This window comes from Platalea leucorodia (genome assembly GCF_965183815.1).
Source record: "Platalea leucorodia genome assembly, chromosome: Z".
Lineage (NCBI taxonomy): Eukaryota > Metazoa > Chordata > Aves > Pelecaniformes > Threskiornithidae > Platalea > Platalea leucorodia.
In genome coordinates, this window is record NC_138858.1 from 22,032,009 (window position 1) to 22,050,783 (window position 18,775).

Consider the following 18,775-nt stretch of genomic DNA (forward strand, 5'->3'; position numbering starts at 1 on the left):
GCCCATGACAGACAGCTTGGAACTACATGACCTTTAAGGTCCCTTCCAACCAAAACCATTCTATGAGTCTATGATCCAATTTAAGTCAAAATTGCTACTGATATTGACTGAAACCACATTTTCAAACAATACATTATTTACTAAAATGAGGTTAGATATCTTGGTACAAAAGGTTTCCACTGGCATCAATCCCATTTTCAAAGGTTTAAATGAATTTTTGAACCATCTTCCTGAATCTGTTATTAGATGAATAATCTATTTTGTTGATGGTTGCATCAATCTCTCTTCCTTTGTTTTAGTAACTTTAAGAAAAGTAGCTGATCACAAGCAATTTATTTTCAGACAGGTAAATAATGAATACATTATTTTAAAAGGATAATAGATAAAAAAGAAAGAGAGCTCAAATGAGTATTAAAGATAATTTAAAATATACTTAAACTTTACATTTACATATTTTACATATTACTTATATTACAGATACAATACAGGAACTATTTGAAATATACCAGTTGCATTGCTAAAGCATTCTGTCAGGTCCCTGTTACTCCCAAAGTTTAATCCTCAGAAATGAGAGGCGGTGCTACTTAGTCATTACAGACAAATATAGCAGACCCCACAGAATATAATTTGGAGTTATCTTTCAGAAATACATCCAAAGATGATTTAAACTCCTAGAGTGAAAAAAAAATATAGTTAAATTATATTCATTCACCAGAAATAAACTTAAAAGTACGTGGGACATTCTGGGTGACACAGTCTAGCTGCCCTGCTGTCACAGGCTCCACATCATACAACCGTTTTCACAGCTATTTTTAACATGCAACAGTCAATTACTTTCATGCTTTTCTCCAATATGCTATTGGAAGGCCGTTCCAGAGCCTCCCTTGTCTGACAGAGTTTAGGAGTACTCTAATTTCCAGCCTGAAGGTCTGAGTGGCCAATTAAACCCCATTGATTTGTTCTATTTTGCAACACAGCTCTAACAGAGAAGTATTAGAAAATCCAATAGAACTGTACCTAAATCTGCCTAGCAGATGTTGGTTTACCTTGCCCTTAAAACTCTACAACAATAAAGGATCCATAACCGTGACGTTTCTCTTACCATCTGAAGCACTCTTTGTCAAGAATAACTTTTCTAAAACTTGAGGTTTTTTAACTAGAATCCTCTTAAGCTCTGCAGCCAACCATCTCCCATCACTGCAGGTACATATCTAGAACACAAAAATTCTCTGATGTTTGCCATTTAATTTCACAGTGCATAAGGAATTCTGATGTTCAGTAATTGAAAACCTCTGTGCAGTAACAAAATATATTGCTGAACACATTGTATTCCCTACACAGTTTCTTTCATTTATTTCCCTCTCCTGACTTCTAATGTAAATAAAAAGAATTCAATGAAATCAGATATTTTTCTCCTGAAAAATGAAACTGCATCGATTCATAAAAGCCTCACAGAAAAATCCTTGATTCTAGCTTTCTAAAAGTCATGGCAGTCAGGTGAAGTCCCGGTGACTGAAAAAAGGGAAACATTGCACCCAGTTTTAAAAAGGGTAGAAAGGAGGACCCTGGGAACTCTCGACCTGTCAGCCTCTGTGCCTGGGAAGATCATGGAACAGATCCTCCTAGAAGCTATGCTAAGGCACATGGAGGACAGGGAGGTGATTCCAAACAGCTAGCATGACTTCACCAATGGCAAGTCCTACCTGACTAACCTAGTGGCCTTCTATGATGGAGTGACTACATCAGTAGACAAGCAAAGAGCCACGGATCTCGTCTATCTGGACTTGTGTAAGGCCTTTGGCATGGTCCCCCACAACTTCCTTCTCTCTAAATTGGAGAGGTATGGATTTGATGGATGGACTGTTCAGTAGATAAGGAATTGGCTGGATGGCTGCATCCAGAGGGTAGTGGTCAATGGCTCAATGTCGGGATGGAGGAGATCAGTGACGAGTGGAGTCCCTCAGGGGACCATATTGGGATGAGTACTGTAATATCTTCATCAATGACATAGAAGGTGGGATCGAGCGCATCCTCAGCAGGTTTGCAGATGACACCAAGCTGAGTGGTGTGGTTGACACGCCTGAGGGACGGGATGCCATCCAGAGGGACCTGGACAAGCCCAAGAAGTGGGCCCATGTGAACCTCAGGAGGTTCAGCAAGGCCAAGTGCAAGGTCCTGCACCTGGATCGGGGCAATCCCCGGTATCAATACAGGCTGGGGGATGAAGGGATTGAGAGAAGCCCTGAGGAGGACTTGGGGGTACTGGTGGATGAAAAGCTGGACATGAGCCAGCTATGTGCACTTGCAGTCCAGAAAGCCAACCGTCTCCTGGACTGCATCAAAAGAAGGGTGGCCAGCAGGACCAGGGAGGTGATTCTGCCCCTCTACTCTGCTCTGGTGAGACCCCACCTGGAGTACTGCATCCAGCTCTGGGGTCCTCAGTACAGGGAGGACATGGACCTGTTGGAGCAGGTCCAGAGGAGGGACACAAAAACAATTAGAGGGCTGGAACGCCTCTGCTATGAGGAAAGGCTGAGAGAGTTGGGGTTGTTCAGCCTGGAGAAGAGAAGGCTGCAGGGAGACATTATTGCATCCTTTCCGTACTTAAAGGGGGCTTATAAGAAAGATGGGGACAGACTTTTTAGTAGGGCCTGTTGCAATAGGACAAGGGATAATGGTTTTGAACTGAAGGAGGGTAGATTCAGACTAGGTATAAGGAAGAAATTTTTTACAATGAGGGTGGTGAAACACTGGAACAAGTTGCCCAGAGAGGTGGTAGATGCCCCATGCCTGGAAACATTCAAGGTTAGGTTGGACAGGACTCTGAGCAACCTGATCTAGTTGAAGATGTCCCCGCTCATTGCAAGGGGATTGGACTAGATGACCTTTAAAGGTCCCTTCCAACCCAAACCATTCTACGATTCTATGATTCTATGTGCTTTTCATGTTGGATCCCACATGAGACTGAGAACACTAGACAAAATGTCTTCCTTATTTTTCTAGACATGCAAGCACATTTGCTATTTCTTCACAGTATCCCCTAACAGACATTAATGATAGTGCAAAACTTACACGGACAAGAGTATAGAACACCAAAGTCTCTTTTGACATCAGAAATATGATAACTCTAAAAGCCTGTAGCAGTCACCATTACTATGACAAATCTCATTCCAACTGCATTGATGACCTCAACTTATGTTCCTGAAAGCTAAAATGGATGCATCTTCAATACTCAGCATTTTTAGAGCACTTCAAGCCCTGGTGAACATCTAGGAAAGAAAAGTAGGTTTCTCAGAACTTTAGATATGCTTCTAACTATCTCATTCTGTGTTTTCTGTAATTGACAGTTAAAATACTGAGTACATTTTCAATAAGAAAAATATTATGACATCATGGTTGTTCTGATGAGGTTTTAAAGGTTTTCTGGTGCTTTCCAAATCCTTGCTATTACCTACGCTATTGGTAATGGGAAAGAATAACACAACTGTACTAGCATGTGACTTTGTAAATGAATTCTTCTTCAAGAGTTAAGAGGCAGCTTAAGCACTTAAGATCTAAATGAGGGGCTTTTGAAAATATTCAGGATATGATGTTAACAGATTAAAATCTCTGTCTAACAGATATATCGGTTCATCATTAGTGCAAACTCCATTCTGTCTGCATTTCTGTCCTGAACATGTCTGCATGGAAGACGCTTTGACTCTACTGTTTCTACGCCCACAAGTATGTAACAGACTTCACTGGCTTCATTTTCACAGTACACCTGAATTGCAATAGTAAGTTGTTCCATGAACGTGAAACTTAGCCACCTCCCTCTCCAGTGACTCACCCACATATACTTATTTTGAGGGTACAGGAGACAACAAGTGCTGAGCTGACAGCAAGCTCTGCAAGGGCTTTGCCTGGCCAGCCACTACCAGGAGCTGCACTGCCAGGACGCAGAAGTCGTTCTCTCAGGGAGAGTACATACTGAAGGCAATTTCTAACCAACACAGTTTTTTAAAAGAACTTGTTTTAAAACTTCTATCCTCTAAAATTTGGTTGAAATCAGACAACAGGTTCCAAAGCTATAAAAGGGGGTAACAGATACATATGATCATGTAGGCCTCATTTCTTTAAGAAACCAGGAGAAAAAAAATCTCATATATAAATAGTTATATATTAAAATGAGAGCCATGAAGTACTTCTTCCTGCCCAGAATTCTGCATCTGCTCCCTTGATTAATACCCAGTAAAATACCTGTGAATATATGGAAAGCAACTAGCATTTCAGGAAAGCAGTAAACTCACAGTCACAAGTATGCTTACATATTTTATATTTTCCAAGTGTCAAAATCTTTATTAAAAGTACTGCATAAGGAGATGAGCAGTCCTTTTTTGGGGGGCGTGGGAGACAGCAGAAATGAAACATTTCAGCGAAGGATGAAAAGAGAAAAACTGAAAATCTTGCAGTTATTACCCTGTATGTTTGTTCTCATTAGTGATTTTTTTTTTTTTTTTAATACAGATACCACTACTTATCTGATCAGATCTTTTCTAAATATAGGTTCTAAAGGTAGATCCTGATACATTGTCATGTATTCTGTTTCAGGAATTAGATTCACTTTACTTCTCAGAATTTTTTTTTATATGGTGTAATGAATGAAACAATGGCCTGAGTATCTGATCTTATTGCAGGATTGTGTAAACCGATGGTTCAAAAATGTACATTATGCAAAAAGCTCTTAAAAAACTTTTATTCACACTCACTTTGCAGGGGATAAGCAATGCTCTAAATCATCATCTCTAAGATCCTTCTTCTACTTCACGGAACAAGTGAGTGAGCCGCTAGCTGGTACAATCCCTGCCTTACTCTGGCTTAATCTCCGATTCCTGCTTGGTTGCCATAAATAGCCATATATTAGCTCAGCTGCAGCTCAGCATGCATACCTTTTTGTGACTGTGGTATTCCCAGTGGCAGTTACTTCACCACAAGCCACATCTACTTGCAAAATGCAATCCTGCAGAAAGAAATATGATCAGGCTGTGAGGATTATACAGCATATAGAGATTCCACATATCTTACCAACATATGCTGCAATAATTTAAACATCACAGCATTTAAAACCTGAAAATGTTTATTATACAGATGACCAACATAGCACCTTAACTGTCCTTTTATCCACCTATAACTTCCTAACAAATAAAGATAGTCAAATATCCCAAACTAATCCTCCCATTAAAATCTGCCTAATTTTGAAAAACATAATATCAGTATTTGTGGGTTGGACATTCCAAATACTGTTAGATTAGAAAGGGAAAAAAAAATACCAGTCTTTAACTACTCTCCTTCTCTGGGCAATTCCTAGGATTATTCTACCTCCATGTGACAGGTCAGTCTGGTACAGATAATCCAGGAGGGAAAGATCATTTTCTATGGCAATTATTCAAAGGGCTTGGAAATTCTCTGGGGAAACGGCATAGTTACCACGGTACCTTTACCCTGAAGAGCATTCCAAGGACACTTAAGATCAAAAGCCCAAACAGCAACAGGGAAAGAAAAGGTATTTGTTGATTGGTAAACTTCACCAAATCTCCATTTCAAGATCTCTGTGTTAAAGTACAGTCAAGAAAACTACTCTCTCACAACATTAGAGACAACCCGCAAGAAATGTGGAAGGGCTGAAAGTACATAAAAAAATAAATGAATGTAGAGCTGGGTGTCTCTTGGCCTGTATATGAAAATGTGCTTTCCTGTATGACACTATCCATTCAAGGAATTTATCTCCTACTTTTCTCCCAGGTGTAAATCTCTCTGTACCTCAATACTCTTAAGTACAAGATGGGAAAAAGGATTATTTTTATTTCACCATATCAATTTAGTTTATGTCCTGTTTGGAAACTAGCTATTCTATCATTATTTCTGTTGCCTATTACCACCGCTTCTTTGTTTTATTTGCAGGCTGGTAGAAGACACTACAAAGATGACATGACAGGATGCCAGATGAAAAAAAGTGTCATATAGTAGGACATGTAAAGGAGCCAAATATAGTGCAAAAAGATGAAATAGTGTGGCAAATTTGGAATGTCTCTAAAGGTTCAGACCCAGTATTTACAAATTAATATATTAAGGAAAGGCAAAACACGAGAGCTCAATAGCAGTTATAGGCCATGTTTGTTAGGGCAGTTATGTCATGAGATCTGTTGCATGAAAGGATACTTTATAATGGGCAGGAAACATTGAAGTAATGGATTTCAAGAAGGTTGCTGGGAACTTTCCCATCCGCCATGAGTTGAAAAACATTGGATAAAATACCTCTATCTGAGTTTAAGAATTAAATAAAGTATCTTAAGTTGGAAGTCTAAATTATTATGTCAATGCCTAAATATAAATAAGCTGATGAATGGATGCAATCAAATGCAATGCTAAATGTATTAAGTCCTCACACCAGTATTTTTTTAGTAAATAATTCTGCTGTGGGAGGATGGCATGATATGTACATCGGTATTTTACAATATACTAAATCCAACCTATTAAAATTGCATGTTTTTATCCTTAATATGTACATTTTAGTTTAGTTGAGCACTGATTTCCATACATTTCTGAATGTATCTAGATACTGAATGTGACAACATACTTGTTCCTCTGTCTGATGTTCTGAAAGTAGGTATGGATGACATGCCTCATTCCTTTTCCAATTATTACACTTATTCAATTAAAGATGAATTATCCAAAAAAGTAATACTGGAAGATGACGTTCTTAAATCCACAGCCCATGAAAAAAAAATTCACAAATGGTCTAAGATGCATAAAAATCTTAGACTTGGACATGCTAAGATGATTCTTAATTCGTCAATATTTGGTCAATACCATAATTAACAACTAAAGTCCAGATTCACCAAAAATTCCCCTTAAAATAGCAGTCAAAAACACAGTTAAACCACTATTTTTAATATGTCTCAAGTATTAAGTTGTACACTAAATGAAAATAACACTGTAGTTAATAATTTGGTAACTAAAATCTACTCACTTCCCTGAAGGCATTATTTGCCTATGGAGAATATAGCCAGACACAAAGGCAAACGAAACCAACTTTTGAAATATTTCTTCCCTAGTATCCAGACACATGTATCACTGGGGTATATGAGCCTCTGTGCTTGATGCTTCTACTGTAACCACAAAGGCTATTTTACCTTGAAGGTCTTGTCCAGTTCTGAATCTGCCATGTATATTACAAATGAGCTGTATTCTTTTCCAGTTTAAAGGAAGTTAAACTTTGAAAACTTTAAACTGCTTGTGAATAACAGAGGGTATATTGGCATCACCAGAAAACAAATCACTCTTAAAAACTGATGGTTTAACTCGTTCCTTAAAATTTGTTCCAATAAATTTGTAAAGAAAAATAAATCCAGTAATAACACATAAATAAGACACATAATAACACATAATGGCCAAATTGCCATCCTCAAGTGAACCCATCTGTGAACGAAAGACCATACCCACTTAACTCAGACCAGTATGTTTAGAAACAATGTAAGTACCCACAAATCTACTCATGAAATACTTTAAAAATTAAACAGCATAAATAATAACAAATATTTATCAATGTGTTTATTGTAATAATAATTAATTTTTTTTCTTCATTATTAAACTATTGTTTAAGAGGTAGATTTGTAGGGTACTTTTTACAGAGTCAAAGTACAGGTACGGATTAACTCTTCCCAAAGAAGAGAAGGTGGCCCTCTGTAAGCAGGTAAGAGTGAAAAGACTGTAGAAGAGCTGCATGAACACTCAACAGGTGTTTTAGGAGTAAAAGAAGCTTCAATTTAGTTTCTATTATTGTGACTTGAGTTTCCAAGAAGATATAAATCAGGATTATATCCAGAGACAGCAAGACTTTCTTCAAGTTTATAGAATCCTTCAATAAATAACTTGACTTTAGCTTAGCCTGAATACGACTGGTTAAAACATGTACTCTACTCGTAATGAGACTCAGTGTTTCAAAGTGTTTTCCATCCAAATTGACAAAACAGTGCATCCAAAGGACAGAGGTACAAAATAACAACTTCATTTAGGGATCATACACTGAAGACAGGAGAGCAAAAGGCAGGCCTTGGCAAGAGTCTACATTTCAAAGATACAAAAGCTGAGTTTGAATCAGTTGCAGCAATATAAAGACAAGTATATTAGTGAGCTGAAAATGGAGGTTAAATGATCTCATTCTTCTGGAACAACAGATCAAAGTCCCAACAGGATACTTATCTGTCTAGGACACCCAAAGCAAGCAACGCCAGTTTACATTAGCTCGTATGGTTAAATTATCTTACCTGAGCAGAAATTTTGCATGCAAAAATGCCATAACTATTGTGTGGAAGACTACAGAGCACTTCAGTGGTGAGAGATGTAATTTACATACACTGATATGTATCTAACCTAGCCATCAGGGGTGTTGTCAGGCTTAGCCGGCTAGTGTATCTGGAGAACTTTCAGCTTTTCACATGGAAACATCACAGAAAGTTAAAGCACTGCTAATATAAATTATAAACAAATAAACTGTTGCCGTATTTGCAAATAGTATGTTTTCATCTCTTCACTGATATTCAACATGCTGAATGCTGGTTAGGTGCCATGGGGCAGATAAGGTGTTAGAAATATGACGGAGAAGGCAATAGATAGATACCTTAAAATGAAACTCTTTGTTTCATTCATCATCTGACTACATCATACTACACTCATCCTAACTTGAGCAATAAACGTCAACAATGCGTGAAGGAAAGTAACACCTGTCACTGAGCATAAGAAAACAGGGAATAAGGTGACCTTTCATACTTAGCAGTACTGTGAAAATCTACTGGACACAGAGGATTAAACAAAATTCTTTGGTCTTAAAAAGATTTCTTCTTAGTTTAAGAAATCATTATTTTTTTCCCAAAATTCAGGTTCAAATCCAGATTTCTAAAGGAAGAACAGAGGTATTCCTCTACAGTTTTTGTTAATGTCTTAAGTATAAAATATCTAAAAACTAGTTAAATACTGTGCTGAAAAGCAGTTCAGAAAGAAGCCTTTTTTCTTCCCCACTATAAAATACACAAAATTTTCTAGAACAAGCAAATGAGTAAATATCTGTATGAAACATTTCATCCAGGTTTGGGTTAGAAGAGTTATGCCATGAGAAGAGCATAGCAATGGACAGACTCAGTTCCTCATGATACCTTAGTGAGCTGAGGTGACTCATCATGTCCTAAGAATATAATGAAAGTTTATTTTGTGCATTAGCATTGAGATCTTAATTTTCCATCAGTTTTCTTCAGCGTTACATATTGTTCTGTTGTCACAAAATGGAAGAACCTGCATAACAGTGGAAAGCCAAACCATTTTTGGCTGGCTGAAAACCATGTGGGTTCTATAAAATGTACAAATAAACAATTTAGCACCATTATTTTAGAATACTGGCAAAAACAGCAGACAGAAGCTTATTAACAATTGCATTCATTCAGGGATTTACTAAGGTGTTTTTCAAAAAGCAAGTTAGTAATCAAATTAATCTGAAGCAAGGGATAACATGTGTAACCATGCATCTGCATCATTTTGCATTAGATGAAGTATATAGAAAAATAATGATCAAATCAAGTAAATATAGTGGGATTGAAAAGGAACCAAGAAAGGAATTTTTCTTCTTTATTCACTGCCTTGGTAAGCAAATTAAATTTCATTCAATCTCAATAGGCCAAAAGTTGGCAGAAAAGGATGCACAGTCATAGGTTACATTTTCATTCTGAAAAGTTAGTGTATTCACCTGTGGATTAATTTCAAATCTTTACCAGTTTAAAGGCAGATATGCTTGAATGCAGGTTTTTCACTTCTATTTTTCTTATGGTAAAACTAAAAGGCACATGCAATATTTGTTTAGGCAATTAGGCAAGCCAAAATTGAATACCATGTTTATCTTTACTTGGTTTGGCATCAAAAAGGCATATAAAACGTAATGGAAAGGAAAGCTAGGTTACACAATTCAGCAGTAAATGTTTCTAAAATTGTTTTCAGTGTGAATGGCAGTAAACTGCATATTGTTAATACATAATATAGGTTGTATAGGGTGTAATGTGGAAAGTAGTTATAAAATCCTACTCCTACTATCATCACAAATGTTTCTCACTATTGCTAGGACTAACTTTATCCTCACCTGGGACATCACTTGCTCGAACCACTGCACCACTTTAATCGTATGTGTTTTGTATTTGCTTCACTGCAATCCAAACTGTTGGAAACAGCTTCAGACAAAATACCTTTTTTGTGTACTCCAGTCTCAGTTTCCTATGCCGTTTAGACTCCATTCAGATTATAGCTACCCTTTTCTGTCTGATATAGTTGTGCTCCCATTCGTACTGCCTGGGAACATATATATTTTATAGCTGCTTTTTACCAGTAGTTGGTTCATACCTATTACTAACATTACCAGGAGGGTTCAGATGCTGGAATTCTCACTGCACTTCCAAAAGCTTACGGGCTCACATTCAAACCCTACTCTCAGGGCCATCACTTTTTGGCTATTCTTTCCCTAAACCCACATAGAGGACCAAACACAAAAAACACATCCACCCCCTTGAGTGGTTACGCAACATTAAAATTCTGGACATTTGAAACAGCAAATTATATTTCAGAAGGGTTCATTTTTTATCCCCCCCAACTCCTTCTCCCCATATTCCACGTGAAATGAGCAGGAACTAGCACATGAAGGCATAGTGCATGTCCCTAAGGTACAGAAAACACCTTAAAAAAGCAACATTTCTAAGGTACAGAAAATTATTAGTCTTACTTCTGAAATAATTGGTTCTGTATGTATATAAAGGTTACAAATATTATGAGGCATATGATGCTGGCCACAAAATACCTTTGATGTGTTGTATCAGCATTGGAGAAACATTATTAAGGATAATCAACTAATATTCGTATTAAACAAACACAAAACTAACTGGGTCCCATGAAAGATATCCTTTCCTTTATCTTCATTATCATCCTTTAATGGACTTCTGAAAGTAGCAGGAGGGGAGGTTATATACATATATAAGACTTTTCTTTGTGCCAATTCCTATTAACAATAGAAAATGTTGGCATACTTCATAGGCAATGAATGGATTTGTGAAGGTTTAGATTAAAAGAAAAGCTATGACTGGCAACTTAAAACCATAAATGCTCCTTACAGACCTACTGTAGCATGAATAAGCAAATTTGCCAATTCTCTGAGAGCTGAGATGAACAATAGCGTGCTAAAAACATTGCCATTCTAAATTAAGGTCTACGATTAGGTAAGCACAAACATAGGCATGGTATAGTTTGCATTCAGTTAAAACAGTAAATGTAGAACATATCATTATCTTCATATATCTTTCCAGCAAACACTTCTGCCAATCTTTCCTAGACAATGGGTTCACGTACTGTGGCAGACAGCAAGGGGCTGGCAAGGAGTACACAGGGAAACCAGGAACTACCTCTTAGAGAAGATAAATAAAAAAACAGTTGGTTTGTTCCAAACCCCTTTCAGCAAACTTCAGGACTCATGTTTGACAACCACTTAGTCAGAAGATGAACCCTGGGGGTTAGAACATGCTTAAAATAATTTCTCGAAGTTATTAAAACCAGAAGCAGGCCAAATTCTTAGAAGACAAAGGAAACCATCTTTCTGTTAGGTGTGGACTGCAGTACCCTTTCCAATACACTTTGCTAAATAAACTGCCAGAACAAAAAGATGAAATACATTCAAGATCACGTTATTCATTTGTTAGGTGATGTGGTTTGAAGTTGGCTCTAAAAGGATTTTACGTAGACTATAATGGTCTTATGGAAAGGAGGAATGAAATGTAATTAAAAAACCCCTATAAGTGCGTTCAAAGGAGAACGTGCCGACTAATTGTTTGTTAAAATTTAGGTGCTCACAGCAGAGGAGGCGTCAGCGCCGCCGCCCCCGCCCCCCCGCGCTGACGGCTGCTCTCGGCTCCTGCCATTGGCTCGGCGCGGAGCAGCCGGCGCCTCCGACAGATGACACCGGGCTGACGCCAGCGCTGGTGCTGCCAGGCTCCGGGGTCTCGGCTTTGTACCAGCCGTCTGAAATACAACTTTGAAATGCCATAAAAATAACGTGGGTTTAAGAACTTTGCTAACACGTTTCCCAGGGAAAATCCTTTCTTAGGTTTTCCGGCAAGCCGGTTACATGCAGAGGCTGACATACACTAAGGGCAGATCTGTCAAACAAGCATGCACCCTGAAGCCAGTCCCTCCACTTGAATGCAATTTTTTTTTTTTTCCAATGAGCTTCCATAATATGTTTGCTTCTAATATTTTGAAAGACTCAATATTTACCCAAAGAGCAGAAGTTTTCTGGGGAATTATTTTTGCTTTAGCCAATAATATTCATTAAACATTAACCAAGACATTAATTCAAACACCAGGAGCAAGACATGACGCAACAACCACTGGTAGAATTTATAAGCAGGTTAACTGCACTATATGGCAAAGAAAGTTACAGAGAGATTTTTCAGTGAGCAAGAACTATAGGTGCCTGTGGTTCAAAGAGGAAACAGATGTTTTAATGATGATAAAGGGATTTTAATGCTATATGATTGTCTTCCAAACAGCCACATTTGAGAACCTACCATACACATGCATTTATTAAAGATTACTGAATTATCATATGAATGAGCATTTTTTCCTGTTTTCAGGAAATATACTTGAATGTATATAAATAAATAAGTTCCAGGACAAACAACACAATATCACAGGGGGAAAATATGTCTTCATGATTTCCTTCAAGTCACACTAAGAAAGAAATGGGAAGAAGTGATCCTTTGATACAGGAAGAAAATACGTCTCCCTGCTTAAAAGGCTTTTATCATGTAAGAAAACATGACCATAACAATACAATTTTTATGACTTGCCTATTTTGTAAAGGCAAAGAACTGCCAAACTCATATTACTTCATCACTACTATCCTTGTAAGATTTCCATTTTTCTCATAGCCTAGTTAGTCCTCATTTGACATTAACGCAGGGAAAAACATAGCATCTGGTAGTTGCCACAGTATTTTGCAAACAAGCATTTTGAGTTTAACAATCTGTAATGTGTATTGATTACTCACCATATCCATGAATGCCTCCTAAAGGGGAAATTATTCACATGCATCATGTTCACAGATCTTGCAACATCAGTGTTTTCCTTGTCAGACAGATTTATGTGTTATGGCATTCATAGATGCATTCCAGAACAACTGCATGAGCAGTTAACAGCAGGGATTATTGCAAGAATTACTGTAATCCACAAAAATAAAAATTCCCAGGATCCGAAGAAAGACTTCTCACAGGGTTTTCTAGGTACACGTCCATCCATTTATGCATCACTTGCTACTTAAAAAACATGAAACTAATCAGTATACAGAAACTGTTATGACAATGCCAACAGTTTGCCTTGATAAAAATCCAAGTGCTTTGACTGTGAATTAAAGCATCTTCATATGCAGCATTTTGGACAGTTGGAAAAGGTTAGTCAAAAGGTAGTTTCTTGTCATCCATGCCAAATCAGTGGTTAGGGGGAGATGTGTAACTTCAGATTGCTTTGCCATGTTCAGAAAGGAATATTGCTTTTTCTTCTTTCTTAGACACATATTCATCAGTGATTGCATTAATGCAGTTTTCCTTTCTTACAAGCCCAGGCAACAGGATGATGTTTAATAGCCATGTACAACAAACCCAAACTTCATTCTGAATTTGATACTGTGGGTTTATTTCTTCAACTAAGAAAGAAGGAAGGAAGGAAGCTTTTTCCGCTCCATAGGACAGGACTACAGTTAGATACCGTCAAGAGGTACGATCATATCCTGCTCAAATTCATTTTTGCAGTCTAACCCCATAATAAGGCTGCCTGCTCCCTTTAAGTAAAATGACTAAGCTATCGACTCTTGCTCTGCAGAACCTAGTTCTGTTTCGATGTTATACTGTATACAAAAGCCCATACATCAATTTGTATGTTGCAAAATGAAAGACAAGCTTTAAGTCCCGTGTTACCTAAGCATTCTTTCTCTGCTGTCCTTTTTTCCCCAATTCAGCTCCCAGATAGTAGTTATCACTCCTGACGCTCTGGTAAATATCCTCGGGAAGATTCTTAAGCCCAAGCTCAAGAGACGCCGTACGTTTTGAAGCAACGCGGGCAACAGGCTCCGGCTTCCTTCTCCCCTGGCAAGAATTTCCAGGCTACCCCTCGGGCTCCTCGTCTCCTCGCCCAGCAGCAGCTCCGGACAGCGGCGGACCCGGTGGCACCTACCCTGCAGCAGCCGGGGCTCGGCTGCGGCGCGGCGGTGCCCGGCGGGGCTGCGCTGGCGTCACGGGGGCCCTCTAGGTGGGTTCTCCCGCCACAGCACCTCGCCGGCGGCCGGAGGGGAGGAGGGGGGCACCGGGCGACAGCAAAGCCGGAGAGCCTTCCTTCAGACAACCTATTCCTCCCGGGTGACTGGAAGGAAAGCAAATTCTGCATGGAAGCGCAGAAAATCCGCAGGAAAAGGGACGTGCAGGGAACAGAGTTCCCTGCGCCGATCTCTGCCGAGATGTAAAAGATTTCTAGGCAAGCTTATGTACTTCAGCGTGCCCGGGCCGTATAGCAGTGGTTTGTCATTATTTTTAAATGGTTCACGCTGCACTAAGACTTTTTAAACTTCAAACGACCCCTTGCCCTTTTGGACAGGAAATCCTGCAGTGTGGAAGCCAGCTGCAACTTCAATGGCATTAAAATATGTGGTAAGACTGTATATGTGATTAGGGTGTGGGTGGACTGGGGAGTAATGTGATAAGATACTGCACTGCACATTTTTATAGATACTATTTCCTTAAGCTCAGTTCTGTTGCTGTCACAGCTCTATTCTACAGTACCCCAAATTAGCCCTAGTACAGTTGATGCCATTCTGGAGGAAGAATAAAATATTAAACTACTTGAATGTCACAATGTGTTGACAGTGAAATAGCATTTATTTCAATTCAGTAATAAAAAGGGAGCCTGTACTGCTGCACGCGTTTGTATATTACTGTACTTTGAAGACTTGGAGCACCAAAATACAACATATTCAAAAATTTAGAGGGGCTCTAGCATCATTTATGTCCTACTACTCTATGCAGAAGGTCGGGTTTTCTTTTTTCATTTAAATGCAACCATGATAGAAAGCAGACACAGTTACAAAGAGTAAGAATGAAAATTAGCCTTTTCTCACTAAGAAGTTAAAAAACAAAGTATATGGTCATGTTCCATAAAGATAAATATTCAGTATAACTTTTAAAAGGACCAGGTAAGTCATTACAACTGTTACAATATGTTCATACCTTATGTAAAAAGCACTGCCCCCCCTCAACTACTTTGGGAATTTATATTGGAGACATTTGAAAAGAGTACAAACAAAACTGTGAAAATTGCAAGGTTGTATGATTAATCTGAATACGAAAAAACATTACATCTGACTAATCCGGTTGTCTGTTGCTTTCTTTAGGCTAGATCCACTTACTATGAAATATTAACTACACCACATGCTACACAAATCTGCACTATCATTATTACTTCATATTGCACTTACCTAACTGCATACTTGCCCGATCATCCATGGGCACCGACATTTTCAACACTAGACTTACTTAATGCCTTGTACTATCTTGAGAAAGAGCTTCTCAACACTGACCTGGCACCTAAGGCATTTGAAATCTGCAAACGAGTCTATTCTGCATCTATATGTCAATTTATGTGGTTTTCTCTAGTATTAAGTTCAGCACAAAGCATAGCACCCATTGACTCAACTAATTTCATTCAGAAGCAGAGTCGCAGAAGGAGAGTGGGCGTGTATGAAGTTACTACATAGCATTACAAACCAGTCAAAGAACTCAACAACGGAGTGGAATACACAATAGATAGGCTTTCCAGTGAAGGGATAAATTAAAGCCAGAGACTTTAACTAGTAAAGAATTTTTTACATTTCCAGTATAGGCTGACTTGTGAAATCCTTCCAGTTCAAGCCCATAACAGTTTGCTAAACAGTTCACCTTGAAAAAAAATGCAACAGCTGAAAACATTTAGTGACATTAACTTTAGTGGCATCATTTTTTTTGAGTGGATAAGCATTTTGGTATGTCAGTTCCAGTTCACGTTCACCAAGATCTTTGAAAAAGTAGTTCAAGCACAATTTCAATTCAAGAAAAAAAAAGATGAAAAAAGCAATTCAAAGCAGATTTTGCTTTGATTCCTTGGTTCTGCTACCAGAACTGTACTCTGACCATTAGAATTTAGGCTATAGGAAGGTCTAGTGCTATCTTCCCCATTCGTGCAGAATCTAGGCTAAGCATAAAGAAGCTGGAGGAAGAAAGACAGAGACACAAACAGGAGTCTGCAAGTGATAACAGCTCTTCCCTGAGATGGAGGAATCCCAGATTCCAGTCCCTTCTATAAGGTCTCCTTGAGAATTTTCCACTAAAATTAATTAGGTAATGGACTAAGTATGTTTGTAGGAGGAACCAGATTATCTGGAAGCACTTCTTGCTTCCAAATAAATAGTCACATTGGACTATAGAGTGAGGATCTATAATCTTTCTCTCTCTTACTGGTCCTGGGAATCTTGTGTTTCTGACTGCCCAATAAAACATCTAAACAAGGAGGAGTGAAGAATATGTCTTATAAACCTTGATTTAATCAGCCTATTAACAGTGCAAAATTGTGAACACATTTCCATTTTGTTCTTTGGGGGCAGGAGAAACAAGGAGAGGATTATCTGCATCTCCATTTCTTAATTTTCATATTGTCTTCCTCCCCCAGCACTCAGCTTTTCAATTACTAGTAGTATCAGAAAATTCACTTAAGAATTAACTAAGGTCTGTGTCTGTTAAACTGAATCATAGAATCATAGAATGTCCTGAATTGGAAGGGACCCACTGTCAAGTCCTGCATCCAAGTCATTTACAAAGATATTAAAGAGCACTGGCCCTAAGATGTATCCCTGCGGAGCCCTGCTAGTGACTGGTCGCCAGCCCGATGTAACCCCATTTACTATAACCATTTGAGCCCAACCCGTCAGCCAATTGCTCACCCATCGCATTATGTGTTTATCCAGCTGTATGCTGGATATTTTGTCCAGGAGGATACTGTGAGAGACAGTATCGAAGCCTTTACTGAAATCCAAAAAGTTTACATCGACTGACTTCCTTTGGTCAACTAGGTGGGTAACCTTGTCATAGAAAGAAATGAAGTTTGTCAAGCAGGCCTTTCCCCTCGTGAACCCGTGCTGGCTGGGGCCAATGACTGCGTTGTCGTTCAGGTGTTTTCCAATAACTCCCAGAATAATAGGACTGAAGTCCTATAGAGTATTTTCTTTGCCTCTTCTCATAGTGGCAAATGCACTAGCAGACACCAGAGGAAGAGTTTCCCTTGTGAAACTTCTGCTCATAATCACAGAGTCATAGAATCATGGAATAGTTTGGGCTGGAAGGGATCTTTAAAGGTCACCTAGTCCAATCTCTCCTGCAATAAGCAGGGACATCTGCAACTAGATCAGGTTGCTCAGAACCCCATCCAACCTGACCTTGAATGTTTCCAGGCATGGGCATCTACCACCTCTCTGGGCAACTTCTTCCAATGTTTCACCACACTGATCATAAAGAATTTCTTCCTTATATCTAGTCTAAATTTATCCTCTTTTATTTTAAAGTCATTACCCCTTGTCCTATTGCTATAGGCCCTACTAAATTATGATAGTGCTAAGAGAGGTAAGAAATGCTGTTCTACCAGCATCAGATTTTTAACATAAAAATCAACAAAAACAATGAAAATATATAATACAAACCATACAGGTAATGAAAACCAAACTGCACCAGGGGCATATAGAACTACCATTCATATGCTAAGAATGAGTACAAATTTTCTGAAGAGATTAGTTTAACTTACTAAATCTTTTGATTTTTACAAAAAGGGGCCAAAAATGTCATTGAATCAAAAATTTTGGTGACAGTACAATAACATAGAGGGCAAAACATATATCTAGGAAGGCAAAGCTAATCCTTAAAGAAATGCTGAAAAGCCAGCTCTTAACAAGAGTACACCGAATTTCATCAGTGTCAATGCTCAATAGTGATAATGACCAATGGTAGCTTTTCTGAGACAGTATGCAGGATGAGCTTGTGACTTCAACCAGTAGATTGCAGGCAAGTATCACCAAAAATCCTTATCAAACTTGGTAATTGTATAAAAAGTCTCAAAATGCCTTCCAAGAAATGAATAGTTGTGGAGCCTGAAATACGCTATCAGTGACAAGGAGCATTCATTGAGATCAAGTCTGAGGTATGTGATATAGGCTAATGCAAGAAATATGTTGCTAACATAAATATTGGCTTCTTTCTGTATTGCCAAGCATCATATGTATTCTGAACACAACTATGTTTTGTAAAAGGAATAACTACCTGAATTGAACAACGCAGTAATGGTTTACAGAAGGAAATTGAGAAAAAGGACTCTTCATTGACATTCTTATGGAATCTTACTTAGACCTGCTTTTTTTTGACACTTTCCTGTCTAGGTGGCATCTTTTCTTGGATGGGGAAGGGGAAGCAGTAGAATGGGACACATTAAAAATAAGGGACAATGCTTTCAGACATTTTTCCCTGAAATGTCATTTCTCTTACAATATCTTATTTTTCTATCAAGTACACTTTTCTGATGTCCTCAGATGCACAGTTCAACCAACTAAATTTCAATTTATGATTTATAATATGGTTTAGAACATTTGAAT

The 18,775-nt window shown here is 38.3% G+C and overlaps 1 protein-coding gene across 4 annotated transcripts in view; it reads right to left on the reverse strand.

Annotated features, from left to right (window-relative positions):
- The window catches only part of LOC309602828 (3',5'-cyclic-AMP phosphodiesterase 4D), a gene marked incomplete at its 5' end in the record, with an annotated part of 548,873 nt that overhangs the window by 286,076 nt on the left and 244,022 nt on the right, over positions 1-18,775 (reverse strand). Inside the window, one exon of one of the 4 annotated variants that reach the window (XM_082336820.1) lies at positions 13,112-13,181. The exons of the other annotated variants lie outside the window; for them this stretch is intronic. Within the exon in view, the coding sequence (XP_082192946.1) occupies positions 13,112-13,158 (47 nt within the window). Of the gene's footprint in view, positions 1-13,111; positions 13,182-18,775 lie in introns of those variants that run through there. 4 annotated transcript variants of the gene reach the window in all.